This window comes from Fringilla coelebs (assembly GCF_963513975.1).
Source record: "Fringilla coelebs genome assembly, chromosome: 3".
Taxonomy (NCBI): Eukaryota; Metazoa; Chordata; class Aves; order Passeriformes; family Fringillidae; genus Fringilla; species Fringilla coelebs.
This window is the reverse complement of record NC_140030.1, coordinates 24,786,953-24,809,291: the sequence shown is the minus strand read 5'-3', so window position 1 is coordinate 24,809,291 and position 22,339 is coordinate 24,786,953. Positions and strand designations below refer to the sequence as shown.

Genomic DNA, 22,339 nt, shown 5'->3' with positions numbered 1-22,339 from the left:
CTTTGTCATACCTTTTAAAGAGGTATTATGAACCTGTGTCAAACAGATCAGCATGCTAATACTTTTTCTGATTTTTTTTTTAACTGACATTGTTTTGAAAATTTAAAACTTAAAAGTTTTAGGCTGATGCACTGAGAGCAAAAGTGGTTTGTACATACAACATTCTGTCACTAAGGTGTAAGCTGGGTGTGCTGTAGGAAAAACTGAAGATATAAGTGCTCCATATAAGTGGAGACAAGTGCATTTGGAAAAATGTCCAAATTTTCTAGTCATTAATCAGAAATGAAGGCATGATACACAAGGAAGATCTATTTCCTTGTTGTTTAGTCTAGTTTGGTTTTTTTTCATTCAGTTTGATTTCTGCAAGGACATGCCAAAATCACAAGACCAGACTCTCAAGGTATGTGAGTCCAATGAACACTGAGGTGCTGTTTTCTTATAACTGTCTGCAATACCAAATCAATGCATGTTCCCTCTGATGCAAGACAGAAACATTAACATAAATCCTGAAGTTATACAGAATTGTATCGATGTATATTCAACTGAGGTCAAAGAAAAGGTGTGCTGATTATCTACAAACTTCTCATGCACTGGTCAGTGTTACAGTAAAATGGTAATTATTCATTATAATGGTAGCATTAATTAATCCCTCCAATTAACCCTTGATCCCTCTGAATTAAGGTTAATAACACTGGTGCATGTGACACCAAAGGACTGATCTCAGTCTGGGAAAACCTTTCTTACTGAATTGTGAGCAACCAGATAATTTTTTCCTGCCAGGACAAAAATAAAAACAGAAAAACCCTTGTAATAAAATACCAAATAGATTATTATTATTATTATTATTATTATTATTATTATTATTATTATTATTATTATTATTATTATTATTATTGCCACTTTTTTCCCAATATTATTTTTCATGTTTACCTTTCTTGCATCTCGTATCATCTTCCGAACAGTTTCCTTTATGGTGTAAGGCTGTGCACGTGGTGGATGAAAAAGCAGATCAATATTTGTGCCACCAGAAATCCCAGGCATCAGATAGGGCCAACCTAAGTCAAGATTTGGAGCTTCCACATCGGATTCAATGGGCCAGTAGGTTCCCGAGGAAGAGGTGTCATCAATGGCATGGTTAGAGGAATAAATTGTGTTTTGGGGAAGTTTGTGAACATTGTTCAAAATATAATCAATTTCCTCATCCGCTAAGAACTCTGAGCATCTCTCTTTGGAAAGAAATTCTTTGTAGGCTTCTAAACCTCCTTCAATCAGAGCATCAATAGCTATTCGGTACCATTCCTTGTAATGAGGTTCAATATAGTTGTCTGATCTGCATTCATCATGTAAGGAGGACAGCAAAGATGAAGTTTCCATTTTCACATGTATTTTGTACAAAGTCTTTTAAGAGTCCATTCATGAGCAGATGAAATGTATCTGCAAAGAGAAAATAAGAAAACAATGAAAATATTTCTAGATAACTATGACACATATGCAATTATTAACTAAAATACTCTTCTGGTAAAGTTTCCCTAAGTTTTCCTAGCATTTTCCAAGAATTTAAAAATATTTTGAAAAGGCTTAGGGACTACTATTGCCAAAAATTAAATACTAAAGAGATAGATAAATACATACCCAATGCATGTTCCAGTACACTATCATAGGCTGTGTTTCAAAAGGCCCTTTGCAACAACTAACTGACTGAGTACTGTCCAAAGAAACACTTCAGAAACCAATTAAATTTCCTACTTTTTGATACATTACTGAATTTGCAATACATTTCTTTTCTTTGGCTTCTTTGAAACCACAGTCATTCAGGTACTTCTCCTTATCTATCTGTTCTCCCATGCTGATCTAATCCATTTGTTGCTCCCAAGCAGGACCAGCCTACCTCATTTCAGTGAGTTATGAGGAACTCCAGAAAGATTTATCCTCCCACATCTGGGATCAAACTCTGAATCAGCAATTTGATGTCTAGTTTCCACCCTGCTCATTCCTTCTGCCAAAAGGAGCGGCTGCTTTAATCTTTTTTTTTTTTTTCAAAACATTAATAACGAGTTGTTTACTGCTGATGTTTTATAAATTCATCCTTACACTTTTTAATTTCATTTAGCAAGGTCTGAGAGGGTTGCTTTGTGCTGCACATTGGAGATTTAAGAAAGAGAGAGAACAAATACTCAATGTTTCTTCCTTCACATTTCTGCAACCCTCAGTATCTCACCACAAAAAAAGGGCAGAAGGTGTTTCACTGCAGCAGCGTCAGCATAGCCATGTGAAACAGAAAGATGGTAGCACATCTTCCAGGGCTAGGGCATGAAGCTTAAGAGAAAGACTGCAGAAGTAGAAAGAACATCCAACAAAGGCAGAATAGTTAGAAAAAGCTTGCTAGCTGGAAAGTTAACATTGGGTTTCCCTACAAGCCTAATTAACAGTATAGCAGTATAATAGCAAATAGTCATACGGAGTTCTGATTTCATTTACTGGCATACAAATGTAACTTAAACCCCTCTTCCCATCAAGACCTTCCAGATATTTTTGCAAACAGTGCAATTGTTTTCTGTTGGGAACAGTTTAAATCTTCCCGAAAGGAAATGTAAATTAGCTATATTAACCTAAAGGAATGAAAATAAAAATCTCCATATCTACTGATAGTTCAGATACCAATTAAATGTTCAATTAAACCAAGATTTATAAGGAACTTGGGAAGTCTGAGGTTAAAAAAAGACCAAGAAATAAAAATCCAGATCTGAAGCTGGCATCAGCATGTCATATGGAATAATTCCATTTGAATCCTGTCTCTCAGCCAAGTAGCAGGGCAGATCTTCCCAGATAGGATTGCTTTCGAGCCTGGGGGAAAGGAGTGTTCCTTGCTGCTTCAAGAGTAGCTCTTTGTGGTGAACTGGAAAGCAGAACATGAAAAGGATCTGACTGCTCTCCCCCAAACTAAGAACTACATGTATTCCTCCGACAGCTACTCAGGGCTTCATTCTACACTGCTCTCCCAAGAAGAAATGAAATGTTACAAAACAGGAGCGATACCATTTCCCTTCTCACAGATGCAGAGACAGCCTGTGGCGGAAGGTGACGGAGAACTAAGCACACAGTCCAGGCAAGACGGATTCAAAGATTAAACCCTTAACATACGGTAAAATTAAAACTGTCCCATCAGCACCGGCCCAATTGTCTGGACCAGGTTTTCAAGACGTTTTAGATACAGAATGAAGAACAACCAAGAGTACAAAATGCAGGTACTCAGCTGAGCTGCTCTCAAGAGTCTGAACAGTAATACAGGTGACTTCATTGAGATTCCAACACACCCCTCTTTTAGGGCCCTCCAGGACAAATCATTCTCTAGTCACTGCAGCAACTCAGTCTTAAAAGTCAGTCTTATTACAACATATAAGAATAAATATGATTTTACAAAGGCAAGTGAAAGATAGTCCTAAAATTCTCACTACTTTGGAACAGATATACTTCTAAAAGAGAAATTTTTCCATTGACTGCATATACACAGTTGTGAAAGATGTGTTTATTTCAAAAGCCTGTCTGAATTGATTTTTTTCTTCTTCTCATTCTGTTCTTTGAAAATAACTTTAGGGAATAGGACTATACTTACTATGTAGCATTGTGCAATATCAAATATTGAATGTTATGAACAAATAAAAAGTAAAAAAAAAATTATTGCTTGTGTGTTCTGCCTCACATGCATTTCATTTATTTGGTTTGGTTCTTCCATTTGTTTTTCACAGTAGTATAGTATATTGCTTGACTTTCCATTGAACATAACGAATTAATTAAGTGTGGAACAGGTCAAATACAGCAACTTAAGCTCTGACTTATGCTGAAGGCAGGGTATAAATATAAGTAACCTTGAAAAGGTGAGGCTTCTGGTGCAACATCTTCCAAACAAGAACAGTCATTTTACAGTGAACATCTTTGAAGTTGATGTTTGATTAACAAGTGCTGTTTAAAAAGAAGCTTAAAGCAGTGCACATTAATTTAAGAAAGTAAATGTAAAAGTTGCCAGCATGGAAATAAATCACAGAACACTTGAGACAAATGAAAAAATTTTAATCCCGGTTTTTGAAATTAAAGACATTAGCATGAAACACATTCATATGAAACAAAAGAAAACTCCTGAATTCAAACAGTGGCTTCAGGTACACTTGACAAAAGCTCTAGATGTCTTTACACAAGTATTTTTCTCCTTAGAAGGTAAGAGCAACTGTGCAGAAGCTGAACCTGTGAAACCGTATAATTCTGCATAAAACAGTAGAGGTATGGACAAAATTCTTAATAACTTTTTGATGTTTTCTGCAACCATGTATTGTGATTTCCGCATAATAAACTTGATTCTTCAAAGGTCCTCCTCAGGTCAACAATTACATTAGCAAGGTTGTGCAGAATGAGGCCCATTTCTTCAGGCTCACAGATCTTTATCACACTTTATGTACATGATCACAAATTTTACCAGCACCGGGAAAGTTGTCATTCATCCTCTGAGAAACAACTTTGCCTGTTAATTCCAGCCCATCTTCTCAACTTGAACACAGGGATCAGTCACTTAAAACTTTTATAATAAGTGCTATTAATGGCCTTTAATTGAATTTAAACTCAAATGGAGCTGCTAAAATTGGATCTTCTGCTGAAGAACCCAAATCTGAATCCTGTATTGATAGGATCATCTTGTCCTTCTATTAACATGATCAGACCTTTCTAATGCCATTACCAGGAACCCAGCAAGAAAAGACCTTTTTCTGTGAGAAAGAAGTAACTGTGCCTTTATATAGAAAGATTTGGAGAACATCACAGACTTCACAAATGCAGCAGATGACAAATGTCCACTAAATAAAATTATGCAACATTCTACAGGGGTTCCAGACTAGTACTAGAGACAAGGAGCTTCCCTGCCATACTAGCATTCACAGGATTTGAAAAATTTCCTATTCAGCAACTTTAGGGACCAGCTCTAACCCCAGGCTGGTACAGCCGGTCCTTGGCAAGGGCCTGGCCATGGTGCTCTCCTCAGGATGTCCTTATCGCTTTTCCAATGGAAATGTGATTACCATGACAGTTTCTGCATAAAGTCCCAACCTTGCCAGGAAATTTACACGTCGAGAACAGCTTGTTGCCAGCTATTGCATACTCTCAGGTATGGATTTTAGGGCATCCACCTGGGCACCTCTGGCCCACGGCTCGGCCAAGGAGCCTCCCCACGGCTTAAGGGCCAGGCATGACCAACCTCTAACAGAACAAACAGGCGTTTTATGACACCTGCCTTCCACCAACCTTTCTATTAAAGAATTGTATCAAGAATAAATAATAATTACCTTACATTAAGCAGTGACAGGCAATTATTTAATTATTAATGAAATTACATTTTCTGTGAATACAAAGGGCATCAAATCCAGGTGAAAAACAACACCGCAAGCGTTCCTGTTGCTTTCCTTCTTTTCTCTTTCTCTTGTGTGTTTGTCTGCTTGTTTTGCGGCGGTTTTTCTTTGCGGGGGTGGGGGTGGGGGACGGCTTCGTTAGTTCAAGCAGAAAGTTAACTTTCCGGGCCGAACACGGGCAGCGGGCGCTCCGCCGCCCGACACCGCGCGTGTGGCGCCCCCGGCCCGGCGGCGCGGGGGCCGCTTGCGCAAGGCGGCCCCGGCCGGGAGCGCGGCGTGGGAGCGGCGGGAGGCGCTCGGCGGGCCGCCCGCCGCTCCCGGCCCCCGCCCCGCCGCCGCCGCCCGCGGCCGGAGCGCCCCCGCCGCGCCACCCGCGCTCCGCGACCCGCGCGCCCCCGGTTAAACGCCCCGCGGCGCCGAGCGGGATGTCGGCGGGACGGGGGAGTGCCCTGCCCTGCTCTGCCCCTGTCCCGTCCCTTCCCGGGGGAGACTGAGGGGTGACCCACTTACTGCGCCGGTGCCCCGCGTGGGGTCTCGCCTCCGGAGCGGCGGGGCGGCTCGACCCGGCTGCTGCGAGCGCGGCGGCGGCGAGTCACGGCGGCGCAGCGCTCATCGCAGGTACTTCCCGTCGCTCTCAGGCGCGGTGGGTGTGGAAACCAGTTACAACATGTCAGGACGGTGTCGCACCAAACCCGCCGCCGCGGGAGCGGGGCGAGGACTTGTCTGAACTGGGGAAGCCCGGCCCTTTCCCGCGGAGCGAAGGGCAGCGCCTTCCCCGGGCCGCGCCGGGCCCCCCGCCCCAGCCCGGCCCGTCCCGGCCGATCCTGCGCTGCCCTGCCCGGCCCGGCCCTGCCCTGCCCGGCCCGGCCCTGCCCTGCCCGCCGGCCCGGCCGGCAGCCGCGGGAGCCCGCGGGGCAGGGGCGACCCGAGCCAAGGCATCGGCTGCCCCGCGGCGGGCCCGGCAGCGGGGTGTGCGTGGGAGATTAAACTCAAAGTAAACGCTGGCTTCAAGAAAAAACAAACCCGTCTGCCTCGAGTCACGGTTTCCAGGTTAACTCCGGCGGAGCAAGTCACGGCAAGGGAGCGACACCCCTTTGAGACATTCAAAGTCGGATATATGGACAAGCCCCTTTTCCATAGCTGCTTTGAGAAGGCTCTTCTTTTGCTCTTGATGCCTCGGGTGGGAGACACGGACCTGCAGGTAGAGCCCCCCATCCTGGCAGCAATGCACCTGGGCCTTCCTGCTTCATTCTTCTCTCCAGCAGCAGGCTTGGGCACACCGCATGGCAATGCACGTGTTGAAACCTTGGAAAAGGTTCTTTCTTTCTCTGAAAGGCTCTTTGAAAACACGATCATCTCTTCAGCAGGATTTTGCAACCACCGACAGATCAGCACATCCCGCGTGCATCACAAGCGCGCTGAGGGGGTTTTATAATTTTAGACTTTTTGTAGACTTTGTCCATATCATATCCTGGTGCTTAACTGCAGGCAGCTCTTTTTTGAGGCATTTGAGACAATGCAGTATAACCCTGACAGTTAGGCTTTATTAGCAATAACTCATCCAGACTGGCTTTAAGCACAAACTCATTTTCCTAACCTATACTGCCTAACAGTAAGTGTGGGATCTATGCTATGCTGTGACATCTTGATGATGGTTTCTAAGAAGAAAACAGCAAAAATACGCAGTATCTGCACAGTAATATTTGTATATTTATATGTGTGTAAGTGTGTAAGTCTGGCCATCAGGAAAGTGTTTTTTTCCTGGGCAGTTAATTCAGGTAGTATAGTGCACAAGAGAAAATAGTTGGTGTTAATATACTTTTGGACTACCCTTTACAGACAAAGGAGCATCTGGATTAATGATTAGACTCTTCTCACACTCAAAAGAGAATTTCCCTGGTTTTGATGGAAAAAAAAAAGCGGTGAAAACAGCTTTAAAAACAAAATTTTGAAAAGTACATAGAACTTTATAGGCAGTACACAGCACTTTTTGTCCCATGAAAATACATAGTCAGGAGAGAGAACCTGTTTCTGTGGAAACTTACCCATAAGGAGGTGAGGTATCTAATTTTTTAAGAGAGCAGATCTATTTTCTAAAATTATTTAAGAAAGGGTAGGAAGGTAGATGAATGATCACTTAACTTCTTTTGAACTTGAATGAATTGGTTGCACTTTTATAACACAAAATTTACAAGCCTGTGTCTTCTAGAGAAGTTAAGTGGCTGAGCACAGGCTTAGCATAAACAAAAAGCTGTAATGAGACCAATCATAGCTTTCTAAATTAGGAAATCTGCATGAAGAAAAGTATCTAGGTTTTTTGCCTTATTAGTATCTGTACAAGAAAAGTTTTTTTTCTGCTCCCTTACAATTTATCAATTGAAGCCCTCCAGTAGCTATACTAGACCAGACAGTTCATAAAACCAAACTTGGGTAATGCATTTTGGAAACTGTTAGCTGTCAAAATAAAGAATGTTTTTACCTAGCAGGTTGCAAACTTCTGTGTCCTGCAGCCGCAGGCATCAGTGGAAGCAGACAGTATGAGCAAGCTTAATAAGCTGTAAGACAAATTCTAAGCAATAGGTATAAAACTGTATTGTAAAAGTGTGAGGCAGGTGAATGTGTTTCAGTATCCTTACTCCTAGAGCTGTGGAACTCCAGCAGTATGAGAGGAAGGGACTGCAGAAATTGGGCAGCCCTCATTCACCTAAACAGCCTTTCCTTTTGCCATTGAAGATGTAGCATTGGGCAGGATCAGTTGAAGCATCCTATGGTTTGGAATTGTTTTACTGTAATCCAACTGATTCAGAAAGCCTCAAAACTCAGAAGTTCTTAGACATAGCTCTTTCATAAACTACATGAGAGAAAAGGATAAACTCAATATGTTTGATGGCACCATTTTTAGAGTTATTGTCTTAAGTGACCTGGGTACTTGGGTACCCTAGTGGGATGATGGTGCTGATGGATGACCATCCGTGCTACTCCCATCTGTTTACAGTTCGGATATTTTTTTTGTATTGACAGATCATCTTGCCCTATACAAGTCCAGCTGAATGCAAGCAGAAGATAAAAGATTATTAGCACATGTGCAATGGCACCAGTCCAACAGTTTATTGTAGGGATGATTATTAAGGATCGAAACTTATATGAATTATATTTCTATTCCTACTGCATGCTTTATAAGATTTCATTTAGATTTACTAAAGGGAACACTGACTTGGAAGGAGTGGATGTTTATACAATTCACCATACCTATGAGCTGAGCTTTTATTAGATTTTAACAGATGAAGAAATAATACAGTCCTGAAGATTCATACTATTTACAAATCAATGGCCATCTACTCTAAAGCATAAGCACAGAGACTTCAAACACTAATCTTAAAATTAGAGGAAATTTGCTTTTACAGATATGAATATGAAAGGAGCTGCCCTAAATTTATAACAAAGCTTGATGGGTAGGGATCCACACCTTTCATGAAGTAGCAGAGAGAAAAATGAGACAGAAAACTACAAATTAATATAGAAAAGCAGGCGTCCTCCTCTCAGTGCATCTTTTTCAAATTAAATAATCATAACCTACTCTATTTGGTATCATATTCTTGAATCAAGAATGCATTAATTTCGTCCTTATAATATTAAGGAAATACTTGGCAATGTCCAATCACTAGCTAGTTTGCCAGTTACTTTCACAGCTTGTATCAAGAAAAAGCCAGTAGTCAAAATACACAGTATTAAAGCCAAGGTCTTTTACTGAGAGCATTATTAACCCATATATTGGGGCCTAGGTATATGTGCTATATCCTATATGGTAGATTTTTGTTACAGATCAGGTCCTGTGTTAAAAGCTTGTAGAAGCTTGTACAAGCCTTCTGAAAGTACTTCAAGAAGTTCAATTGTGTGAAGAGAATCTGTGTGTTTCCTTTGAAAAATTTTGGTAGGAGGTGAATAAAGTTGTGCAAAGTACATTATTTTTGAGACACAAGTAAATAAATAGAAATCCACCAGTCCTTATTTTCTGCCCATATCATAAGTAGCTGAGAGAGAGGGTAAAAGAGCAGAGTGAGAGCGATGACCAAAGGTGAAGAACTGCCATCTGAGGAAGAGTCACTGAGTCTGGGACTCTTCAGACTGGAATGGAGTTGGTGATTGAGGCTTCCTGGTGTTGTTCATTACATGATGTGTAGCTCCAATGTACAACAGGCCTGAATACAGAGAAGGAAACTCCTCTGAGGCCAGCTTTAATATGAAACCAGTATCTCTCTCTCAGGCAGTTCCAAGACAAGAAGTTCTAAACTGATGGAGGTTGACAAAGTATTCTCTGCTCCTATACTTCATTCCTCTCACTTTGCTACTAGTCTGCATGTCATTAAAGGGCAGATACAGGGCTACATAGACCTTCGTTCTGAATTCATACATCTGTTCTTATATTCCTTGAGAGTATGCTAAAGCCAATGTATAAAGAAATTGTAGAAATACAGATTCCTTACTTGGGATTACCTTCCTTCTCTATGGATCAGAGACGTAGCTCCTCTTGGTCTTCTTAAAGGCTTGAGATATCGGTGTGTGCCATGAAATATAATTCCACCCCTGTCCTTGGGGAAGAGGACTGCACAGTGGGCAGTAGGTTTCTCTGAGGTTTTATGTCTTCATAATAAGTAGCTTAGATTTCCACTCTTTCAATTTGTACCTCCTTGTTCTGTCCACAGTTCCTTACAGAGTTTGTCTCCAGCTTCCCTGCAACCTCCTTCAGAAAGGTGAGTCCTGTAAATAAATTCATAGAAAGAGAAAAATGGGATGGGGCTAGAGGGAACAAATCATTGCTTGATTTGCACGTGGTTTATTTTCAAAGCTGTAACCACTGTGGCAGTGGGTTGCCACTTACAAGGACCTAATTTTGGCCTAGTATTTACCTCTCTGCTTGGAGGTGACGTTGGCAAAAGGATGAAAGCTGTTTGTCTCCTTCCAATCCCAGAAGTGCCTGAAGCTAGTTTTCCTAGAACTGGTTACTTGGAGTCCTCAATGTTACCCTAGTGTTTGCTTGGGTGCTCATGGTCCTCATGAGCTTTATATACCCAAGCCCATATTTCTTGTAGATCTTTTCTTATTCTGAAATCTGGGGAGGTTTAAAGGTCTCATAATGACTTTGGGAGTCCTCTGGCCATCAAAAGTAATACTGGCAGAAGTAGAAGAGAAAAATAAACCAGGGAATAGAGCAGCCTATATCAAGTAATATAATCACATTGAAGTCTCAACAGCAAAGGAAGTTATGTTAATGTTCTAAGGTACCAACATGATAAGTCTGAATGCAGCTACTACAAATGGCAAATTTACTCTTTCTGAATAGATTCCCAAACTGCCAATGAAGTTACAGCCAACGAAGTTATTACCAATGGCATAAGAGGAAAACAGGTGGCAGATTTTTCCATCCTCAAATACAAGGTTTTCTCAAGTGTCCACACACCTGTACAGAAAACAAAAAAGTACTATGATTAGGGAATGTTTTTTGGCTGAATGGTGCACAGCAAATGTGGAGTTCACTTACAAGCACTGTGAGGTCAGAAAATGTTTTCCCATGAATTTGGTGCTTTATAATCAGTGTGAAATTGTTAATTTACATGTACAATTAATGAAAGAAAAATAATTTATTCTGCATTTATCAAGGTGTCTTCAGAATTAATGTAGTAGTGTAGTGGTGACGATGATAAACTAAGAATATCTATGATTCAGATTTTTAAGAATAATTAAATCTTTCATCAAATCATCTAATGCTGTTGTGGAAAGCAGACAAGCTTATAGTCACTGACACTTCTCCAAACCTGGAATACACACAGCAAACTTCAAATACAAGTACCAATTGTGAACAACTGCTCTGGGTTAAACTGGAGATGTTTCAACTACAGAAGAGAAACAACACTAGTACAATACCAGAGTATCTATACTAAATCCATCTAATTCAACACCATGCCTTTGACAGTAATTGGTTAGAACCAAGTTTTTGGGTAAGTTTGTGGTCTTCCATCTTCGTCTCTTAGCTCTTTCTGAGGCATATGAGAATTGGGGATGATGGATCCCCATCACTGTCATCCCCAAAGCATGCTGAAAACCCAAAAATATCTGATTTCCAGGTAGATAAAATACAGAGACTCTTGTTTCAATCTGTTTGTTGCTGTGAGAGGAAGGGGATACATTGTAATGGCACTTAGGCAGCGCTCTCTGTGACAATGAGACACCAAGATGCAAGAATTACAGGTTGCAGCCAGAGAAATTCTAATTGGGCACCGGAAAATTCTTCACTGTGGGGGTGGTTAAGCACTGGGATGTGCTTCCTGGACAGCATGTGGGATCCACCTCTGTGGAGATTTTCAAAACATGACTGAACAAGTCCTTGAACATCTTCATTTGATTTTTCAGTTAAACTGACTTGAAGCAGGAGGTTGGACTAGATAACATCCAGAAACCCTTTCCAGCCTAATTGTTCTGTCATACTGTGATTCTGTCCTTATTTTCCTTCCTGTAACAGCTGTAACAGAGGTTATTCCATCCTTAGAATGGTAAAAATCTTACAGGAATTTTTTTAAATGAAATATTTATTTATGCATCTCTGTTGTGTGTTACAATCTCAAGTCTTTAACTAAAATTACCTGATGATAATAAAAATGTTTGGTTTAAAAGTTTAACAATTTTACATTCAAAACACTTTGGAGCACTGAAGAAGTTACTTCCAGTAAACTGAGGAGGTTTGCCAATTCATGTGAGAATCAACTGAGAAACAGTGAGAAATAATAGCTTGAGGTTATGAAATAATGTTATTATCTGATTGTGTCTAGAGATTTTATCAATAACAGAATGGCTAACTTCTCTGATACTTGAATTGGCCTTGAAGTTAAACTTGCAAGATCAATGGAGACTGTTCACTCCTAACACTGGAGTCTTCAGCTAGCTGTTAATGTCCTTAAGGTCTGGCTTGAAATCCTGAAACCAATATAATACATAATATTTCTAAACACCAGCTTAGGTCTGGAGCCATATATGTGTCATGGCCATGTGTGTTCCTTATGGCAGTATACATGACTATGTACAAAACTTACAAAACTTCAAGCAAAACAAATACTGTCAGATTTTACTGGCAATTGGTGAACTGACATCAGAGAGAAGCTCTATGTCAAATGTTTGTGAACAAACAAGATGAAAAGTTTTTTGTACTTTATCAATAACATTGATGTGGCTGCAAGAGATTGTGTTTCAGTGGTTAGAACAATGCTTTGAGTTGTCTGTGATATGTGATGGTTAATCTGAAATAATCAGGTCCTTGAACAGTATCTTGGACAAAACATTCTCATAAATTCAAATGTTTGCGGATTCTTTCCATTCCCTTCAGCTACCTGAAATAGAAAACCTGTGTGATGAAGGCCTAGAAGTGGGTTTGAGTTGTCATCCTGTGTTTACCAATTATGGGATGTCATGTGCTCTCAATTCATTTAGATTAAACAAATTTTAAGTGGCAATCTTTATCTGGCTTGTACTGAGTTAGTAAATGAATAAAGGTTGTTCAACTAAGGGCAAAAAATACATAGACTAAGAAAGTAAAAAGGACTGGGTTATGAACATAGAAATTGGCAGTTACCCTCTCCAAGAATTGAACTTGTTTTAAAATTGAGTCAAAAAAAAGAAGGATAGAAAATATCTTAAATTCAGTCGTGCTGAGCTATAAATGTATGGCAAGCTAGAATGAGGCAGACTATCATAAAAATGTTAGGCACCATAAAATCTTCTCCAAATGGAGTAAATACTATCCTTTCATTTTTCATCAAAGCCTAAGAAATTCCTGAATGAAGTAGCCAATATGATTTCAACTACTAAGGGTCTTTCATGACTAACACAGCATTTCAGACTCCTGTCTTGAAAATTGCTCATCAAATAAACTCTTCTCAACTGTTATTTAAACTTGCTCCAGATAATCTTATTTTTCCTTTTTAAATTCTGGTGCGCCTGATGCTCTGTGCTTGTGTATACAAGGATCTTGGCCCTTATGTGCACCTTCACACCCAACTCATAAGCATGATCAACCCCTAGAAGCTTTGAATTCCTCCTCTCACATCCCCCATGATCAAATCAAAAGGCTCTCAGGTTCGCTCTGATCCGCTTAACTACATTTCAGTTTTTATTTACTGTGATTTACAGTGAAATCATAGAAAATACTCCCAGTTCAATTGCTTCAGTCAGCTTTAGTTCAGGCTCTTAACAAACAGCAGGCACCTCACCAGAAAGGTGAGCAGGGCTCACAGAGGAGGCTGGTGCACGGACCGCAGTGAGTAAGGAAGGCTTCCGCTGACCTCAGGAGCGTGGAGGGCTGGTGACCTACAGCATGAACAGAATGCAGCACACCCACACCCACAGGAAGAGCAGCAAATGCAAGGTCCTGTGCAGCTGTTTTTATGTGTGTCCTAGTAGTAGGAAACAATAAAAGAGCAGTGGAGCTGGAAGACAAGTAAACAACGGCACTTAGATCTTGGTCAATAACCTCCAAATGGGCAGGTACATTTGGCATTTAATTGCTATATTGTTCATAGCAGAAGTAGTATTTTTGTGAATGAGGGTCGTAATGAATCATGGTCTGAGTTTGGGAAACTACTGCCCATGTCAGAAGTAACATGGGAGACAAAAGGATTAGTGAGAAATACTAATACAGGTAATTGAGATGTGATAGGAATAGAAGTATTCCTCAGGGGCTAGTTCATAGGCAAATAATTCAATAGCAGCCTCTGTCATCTCACTTAGCCCTTACTGAATATGCACATACATATTGTTTTAATGTACCTTCTCAGCAATGTAGTTTTCACTGCCAGTATTTTGCTTGTTTTCCTTGTCATCCTGCAATTTCCCAATAAAACCTGCTATTCCTGAAAAAAAAAATCATTCTCCTTTTTTCTGTGAGTTTGTTCATTACTATTGCAAAATGTTCCTCCATAGCCTAATAAAGTGCCAAAGTAGCTCTGTAGAATGTCTGTAAGTTTTGATTTGATTTAATTTCATATTGGGCATCACAGAAAGCCACATGCAACTAACAATGTATAATAACCAAGGATATTTGTGGTAAAAAGTGCCTGAGTGACTATGAGTTTGACTGAATTGTTCTTACTCCATTTCCAAGCAGAAAATAGCACAGTGGAGATGATCATGTTGTCAGCAGACACACAGGAGTCACACTATTCACAGAAGAAGCCTTGAGAGGTTTCTGAAAATGCCTGACAGTAAGTGTGATCCTGGCTTTGAGAATGGAAATATGAAGACAGGGAGAAAGGAGATTTGCACAACATTTAATTCTGTGTAATGTAAAATTAAAGCTCTAGTTCAGTGTTATTATTCATAACAGCAACTGGAAACTGTTTTGATAGTGCATTCTGTTTTGATAGTAATTCATGTATTAACCTGGATGCTGAGAAATGCAGGTGAATGACTGGCAACTTTGAGAAGAGCTATCGCAGTGGAACTGAGCAGATTACTCCAATAAATTTCTGGGATCACAATAAATGGAAATATAGATGGAAATACAAATACTCCATATGGAGTGTAAAATATTCAGAGAGCAAATGTAACTCAAAAATCAGGTGTGTAGCATATTTATTGAAAATGAAGGATTAAAAAAGCTAGATGGAAGTGGTGATTTCTTTAATAAGAAAAAGTAGGTCATTTATGCATAGAACTAAATACATTTGTCCAAAATATGGTTGTGCTCATACTTGGAATATAGCTCTTCTTCAAGTTAAGATTAGTTATTAAGAGGAGAAATAAAGATGTTAATGCAGGAAAAATTGTCATGAATTAGGATGAGTATCTTTCTTTATTTGGACATTTATTGTGTATTTACACTGGACAACTTTATATTTCAGATATTGTACCCTGATTGTGTTGGAATGTGTGCTGTTAAATGACTTACTGCTGGTAAACTTATTTAAGTCTTAATTCATATGTTCTACAGTCTGCATTTAACATTCTTAAACAAAAAACATATTCCAATCAATACAGATCTAATATCTTATCCTTCATCATTTCCTCCATCACCCCACAAAGTTTTGGGTAAGCCTTGCCAATGGTTCATGAAACAGCAGGTACAGTTCCATCTGTTCCTTCTTCTCCAGAAGGAAAGTTGTTTACATTTTGTACTGCTTGTTTTTGTAGGATTCTGTAGGAAGAATTGGGGATTTAAAAAACAAGCAAACAAATAAAGCTAGCAAACAAATAAAGCTAACAAACAAATACCTGGTGTGCCTTAACAGGAAAATTTGACTGAAGATACATGCGTTGCATCTGAAATGCAAATTGCTAAACACATAATAGTTATTACATTCCCTCAAAACTAATTTTATACTTCCTGGAGTGACCTACAAAAAATTCCTTTTCTTGGAAACTCACTTTCCTCTTAGGCAGAAAGCTGGACAGCTGTATACAGAGATTCTAAGAGCATTGTACTGAACAACAAATCACATTTGCAGATTTTTGATACCAGTTGGATCTTTTTTGAATGAAAGGTGTTTTTTCAATAGTGTCAGAATTCTATTTTTCCATTGATTTAATTGATTCTACCTGCTTCATGCATTATGCAATCAACTGCTAAACTTCCTGATAAGATTTCAGCAACAATTATGAAAGTAATAAATTATTTTATAATGATAGAAAAATGCTTACAAAACCATAAATAGACACAGAAAATAAAAAAGACAATCAAAATAATTTTTTTGCCATTGTGTGAAAAACAAAACTTTCAATATTTTAAACTATTTTATGCAATAAACTCGTCATATAATTAAAATAAAATTGCCTACAGGGATAAACCGTATCCAAACAGTGATTGGAAAGTGAGGTGCTTTAAATATGTGGAATGTTAAAAAAAGGCTTCCTGTGCAAATTTCAATCTGCCCTTTTTATGTACACAGATTATCAGATAGCTTTTAATTACATGATTGTATCAGTATTGTTTCTTCACATTTGGAAATCCTGCCTTATTCAGTAAAGGGGTAGTTATTCCTTATTTCTTCTTCCTCCAGTATTTGATATCAGATTTTACTCAACATCCGACAACATCCTGCATCAAATTCAAAATTATCTCATATTATCATGGATGATTGTGCTGTGCTCTTGCCATGGCATGTAAGTGCTTCATAAAATTGCTTAATCCATGGTTCCCTACAAAATTAAGTGCCACTATTACCCTCATTTTATAACTGAGAAATTGAGACACATAAAGATTAAGGCTAGAATTGTCAAAAACATTCCCAAATTTTGGATGCTGAACATGAGATGTTTCATGCTTCCTTTTCAAAGCACAATATGCTTTTATCACCCTTTTTATCTTCAAAGCACAGCATTCATCAACCTGAAGTTGATCAACTTGAAGAGCAGTGCTGTAGCTGTGTCCCTGCCAGGAGAGATTGTGATTGGGTGTTTAGCAGATGGATTTATTAGCTCTGTATCTAAAAGATGGGGTACGCTGAGTGTTGCAAATGGGCCTTTCCAGAAGATGAAAATGGTGCTACACATCTGTTGTAGGCTGTGGAGGGGATTGCGCTCCGATACTTTAGGGCACACATTTGTGTGGAGTGGGTTTTACAGATACTAAGGGAGTACCACTCGAGCTGCAATGTCCACATGATGCTGTACCTATCAGGAAATGCAAGCACAGTTCCTGTGCTGGCAGGTAAGTGCTGTCTTCATATTGACATGGTGACACACCTCTACTAACAAGCCCCAGTTTTCAGAGGGATGAATTAACCCACACACAGCAGCTTAGTGGCAATAGTTACCTTGTTTGGGAGCCACCTCACTTGTCTAACTCTGCAAACAGGGCAGGCTCCCCACAGAAACATATGTGCCTGCTTACCCTAATCATGACTGATGCCACCCTGTTTACCCCATTTTGTCACAACAGAGAATCTGTATTTCTGCCTCTCAGTCGTCCATCAGTCCCAGAAATCATGCCCCCTTCTGAGCACCATTACAGGAGGTGCTCAGAGTCCTTTCAGTAGGACTTAGGTCCTACTTAGGTCCATCTTCCCTCAGTAGGACTTAGGTCCTTTATTTTTGATGTTGAGCATATCAACACCAAAATATAGTGAGACCGGAACCTGTGCATAGGATAGACAAAAAAAGGTCTCAGCCATTCTACAAAGTAACTCTCTGATATTTGAAAATCCATTTATTTCTAGGAATCAAAAACAAGGCCTCTTATTCCCTATGAATGACTTTTGAAGAGCAATTTTCTTGCAATGATTTTTCTTTAGTAAATATGTGTCCCAGGTCAAGCTCCTTACAGATGTCTTATGTATGGCTCCATCGCATGCAAAAATCTCATCTACTTTCTTAAGTCTGCCCAAAATCTAGGATCTGTAGATAGATAAGATACTTGCTGGCACATTTTAAGTGCTCAGCAGTAAAGTCACACTAAAGAATGGGAAAGGTAGTAATGAAAGGTGGAAATAAGCCAACTTTTTGGGTTTTTTTAAATAATTGAGGCAGTAAATTGGAAAATTCCTGCTAAGAAAATGCACTGGTAAATGGAGAATCCTTTTTGAATTAACTAGTATGTATTAATGTTTTGGGACCTTTAATGGAAACCAAAGTAACTGATCTGAAAGAAGATGATCTGTTGATAACTGTTGTCCAACTAATCTAAACTTGAGACAGACATCCTTAATTATGTTAGCACATGAACAGAATCAATTATTTTCAGATGTAAACACATACAGAACCTGCTGTAGGACGCTGATACCTTTTTGCAGCTTTTACAATTTGCCTGAAAGCAGTCTTCTCTAGGGCGGATCTGCTCACAGAAGAGATTTTATTACAAGGAAAAGTGATAGCAACACACTCTTGCAACTGAAAACACCAAGAAAATAATTATCTCGTGAATTCAGAAACTGAATGCAAGCTTAAGTTAAAGTATTTTCATTCAGTTAATAGCTTTTTTATTTCCTTTCAAGATAAGCAGTAAGAAGCCCTGCATCTACTTACTGTGGTACTTTAAAAAAATGGTTTATCACTTTCAGGTGTTACCAATTTTACTTTCTTTATTTCCCTTACATTTCTTTTTCTTAGATTTCTGTGCTAGTAGCCATATTAAATGTGTCTCTGTCATTGTCATTCCAACTTGCCATTCCATATGTTTATTTTACATCTTTAAAGGTCTTATAGCTGGAAAACATGTTTTGTACTTTTCCCCATTTGTTTATTTCACTCACACTTTCCATTAAATTTTGTAGATATGTAGCATGTCCACCAATGACTTAAACCTTTCTTACCATTTCTTTTTCTTTCTATCTTTGCAAAATAACATTGTAATCCTATGTAAAATAATTGTAGTTTTATTTGTTTCTTCTCCAAATACTCTTGACTATGTGATGCTCTTGACAGCTTACCAGTACAGGGGCTATCTTGAAGCATACCACCTCAGAAAAATCAGGATGATGGACTTTGCAGCCTTCTTTTCTTTCAAGGGTGGTCTTTTTAATAAAAGGGAATGTCATACTATATATTAGACACATAATGGCACATCTATTTCTTGCACCTTGTGTAAAATACCAGAATAGTTTGCTGCAATTGGTGACCATTCCCTGTTGAATTTTTGCAGCCATCAGAACTACCTTGATGCCTTGCCAGGGTCAGAAACACTAATTGTGTCCTGGTTTCTGACATATAGGACATGCTGGAACTTGGAGTTCATTTCTGGAATATTAGGCTGTTGGAACTTAACATTGACCTATTCTTAATCATTTTGCCAAAGAAAATTAATTTTTCAACATGATAAAACTTGGAAAAATATTTAGAGCCACTGGAGCCATCACTGTGCAGTCAATTGTTCTCAGTCCTGGAGATCTGGGCTGATTATTGCAATCCAAGCCTTTTGACTGGGCATTAGTAAAATTATAAAGAATTAATTTCTGTATGAATGCTTCCCTTTCTTTGTCAGCTGCTTTAAATCTCTGCAGTTGTGTCTGGTTTCTGAGATATACTGTGGCACAGGTTTTTGTAGTTCAAATAAGACTGTACAGATCTGTAGCTGTGCAATACCATTACATTCTTAATGTGTTGACAGAAAGCTTAGCTCACCAAATGCCAAGCACAGGCTTGTTGAAGCGTTTTGTATTGCCAGCAGGTTTGGGCATTCAGCACCAGTATCAAGCATTCTTCTTGGCTGCTTAACTTGTAACTAAGTAATAACTTAATTCAGTAACAAAAATTGATGGTCTCCACCAGTGGGTAAACTCTGAGCCTATGTATAAATGTCAGCAGATCACCAGCTGGTACTATATTCAGACACAGACTTTGCCCATTATCCATATAGCCTTTTCTATTGTGAAGTGAACTCTTTAGGAATTCAGGAGTTTTGGAAAATGATTCAAAATCTCAGTGCACAAAAAAATCTTACATTTTATCCCACTTTGGGCAGATACTTTGATTTACACCAGTACTAGTAAAAGCTGAAAGAGGGCTGCAAATAAAAGGAATTGCAAATATTACATAAATGTTTTACATTTATTCAAAGATTTCTTTGTGATGACTTTGCAGTGCTGAAGTGCTGCTATTTGTTATTTTGAAAATTAAAAAAATGAATATCTTTTTTGTTTCCTCAGTTCTTACAAGGTCGCAAGGATATAAAGACATTACCTGCCTAAACATGGTGAACATTCCCATTAACTTCAAATTAAGTCAATGCAAAAAAGGGCTGTTCTTAAGAGCAGAGATTTGAGGAACTTTGCTTTAGTTGACCATGATGACATAGAAATGAAAAGACACTAGTATTTGATAAACAGTTCCCATGATGTATGGAATTTAATTCACCCTAAGTTATCATCTGTCTCTCTGTAGCTGGCATCAAATTGGTGCACAATGTCTTGTGGCTGCCTGCCCATTCATCCTCTGCAGTCTGATTGTGCACCCCTGTGTGACCCAGGACGAGTCTGTCTTGTTCAGGGATGTGGTCATGCATGGCTGGTATTAGGAATGGTGAAATCAAAGCCTCATTTGTTCCCCAGCTTGTGCTCTCCTGTGTAAATATTGGGTAGCCTTAAATTCCATTTTGCCCAACATTACAAACCAAGAAACAAGCTCAATTTAAGATGGAAGAAACCTCTAAATTGGCAGCCTGTTTAAGCTCAAGTATATTAATCAAAGCCTAAAGTATTTGAAGGACAAATTGTCCAAAGGCTGTTAGATGTCTTTGGGAGTTTAGAACCATTTTTATAAATGGTGATAAAAGGGATAAGAAGTGCTCTTTGCTGACACTTTGATGGGATGTGAGAAGACATTTTGTTTTAGATATAATAAATGAGTGAGATTTCATATATCTACAAAGGTAAATTGGTGAACGCTTCAATGGCAGTGTGAGGCTAAAAGACTTTGTTTCAGTTTTTAAATTGTCAGTAATGCACTTGGCCTTCACTGCTTGTGTTAGGCTAAAACTGTGTTTGGATGTTGCTAATCCATTAAGAAATAGGTTTAATTTGCAAGTGAAATTTGTATGAAGTAAAAAACAGGGAAAGAATACTTCTGGCAGACAGTGTTTCCCAGTTGAATTTGCTGTTTGATGGAATTATATAAAGTTGGCACAGACAACACTTGGCATAGATTTTCTCTGAAATCAGAAAATAGCTAGCTACCATTTTCCTTGGGCTCTGAAATGACTGCCCATGCTTTCTAAGTTTTTGTGCTTTCAGTAGTATGAAATAAGCCAGAAGAAAAATCTCTATTAAATATTTCTGGAAAAGAATGTCATTCCCCACAAATCCATAATTTTTAATATTACAGGGCAAGGAAGAAGGTAGATGCTCATCGCAGAGATGGCTGACTCTAATAAGGTCCCTATAAACTATGATTGCAAAAGACTGGCAATGTAAATGGAATATGTTTATTTGGAATTGTTTAATTTAATCCACTGATTAAACTAAAGTAAAAATGATTTGGAATACTATCAGAGATCTATTGAACACTAACAATCTGAGCATCAATGTCAGATTGATCTCATTGCAGTTAGGTCATATTATATAAATAACTGGTTTGGTTTTCAGTATGCAGGGATTTGCAATTTCAGTCTAACCCCTATGAAATGGCCTAATGCTTCCTCTGCTTCTTTTCTTTTGGTGACCCTTGACTGCTGTTTGAGAAGCTGTGCTCTCAGGGGCCTGTTGCTGTTGCGCTGGGATCATTTGTCACTTCACCAATCTCACGTGCAAGTTAGTTCCTGAGCCATTTGTGCTTCCTCCAGGGTACACCTGACATGCCCCCTCTGGAGGCTGGCTGCAGACTCAGAGCCCTACCAAAGCCAGTTTTGAATGTGTGAGCTGGGTATTGACACTCAGCTCCTCGCAGTGCAGGCCAGCAGGGTGAAGCTTTGTGTCTTTGTTGACTTCTAAACTATTTGTTCAGCTTCCCTGGTAGATTTTGCAGCCTTCCTCAGCAACATTTGCAGTCACAAAAAAAATCAGCAGTGTAAATATATTCCTAATCTGAAATTCTGTCTTGCAGCCACTAATGCAAGGTAGACAACAGGGTAATAATTCATGTACACACAACAGAAGTTTAACTTCAGTAACATCAATTGAATACCAACAACTTCATAGTTGTGAACAACAGCTTCCAGGACATATTACACTTTTTATCAGATATTGTATAAGTCACTCCAATCAGAAAAAGAAATCCGACTTCACACAGAAACAGAATATTTTAGGGCAGCCTTATAGTCAAACATAGACAGTAATAAAGATTTATAATGTGTTGAAGATCTTGCTGCCTCCAAAAACACAGAATTCTTCATCTTAAAAAGTACTAAAATTTTGCAGTAAAGTCAAACACACTGATAATAAATTTAAGCTGAAAATTACTAAATTTAAACCATAGTCTTTTGACTGAGATATAATTTCACCTATTTTAGTAGTTTTTCTAAAAGTAAATTGTCAAAT

At 38.9% G+C, this 22,339-nt stretch overlaps 1 protein-coding gene across 1 annotated transcript in view; it reads right to left on the bottom strand.

Moving 5' to 3' along the window:
* The window catches only part of FAM83B (family with sequence similarity 83 member B), a 53,876-nt gene extending 47,824 nt beyond the window's left edge, over positions 1 to 6,052 (bottom strand). Inside the window, exons 1-2 of the mRNA XM_084202923.1 lie at positions 5,901 to 6,052; positions 931 to 1,434 (exon numbers count right to left, since the gene is read on the bottom strand). Of these exons, the coding sequence (XP_084059049.1) occupies positions 931 to 1,374 (444 nt within the window). The 5' untranslated portion in view covers positions 1,375 to 1,434; positions 5,901 to 6,052. The remainder of the gene's footprint in view (positions 1 to 930; positions 1,435 to 5,900) is intronic.
* Positions 6,053 to 22,339: the final 16,287 nt, after the last annotated feature.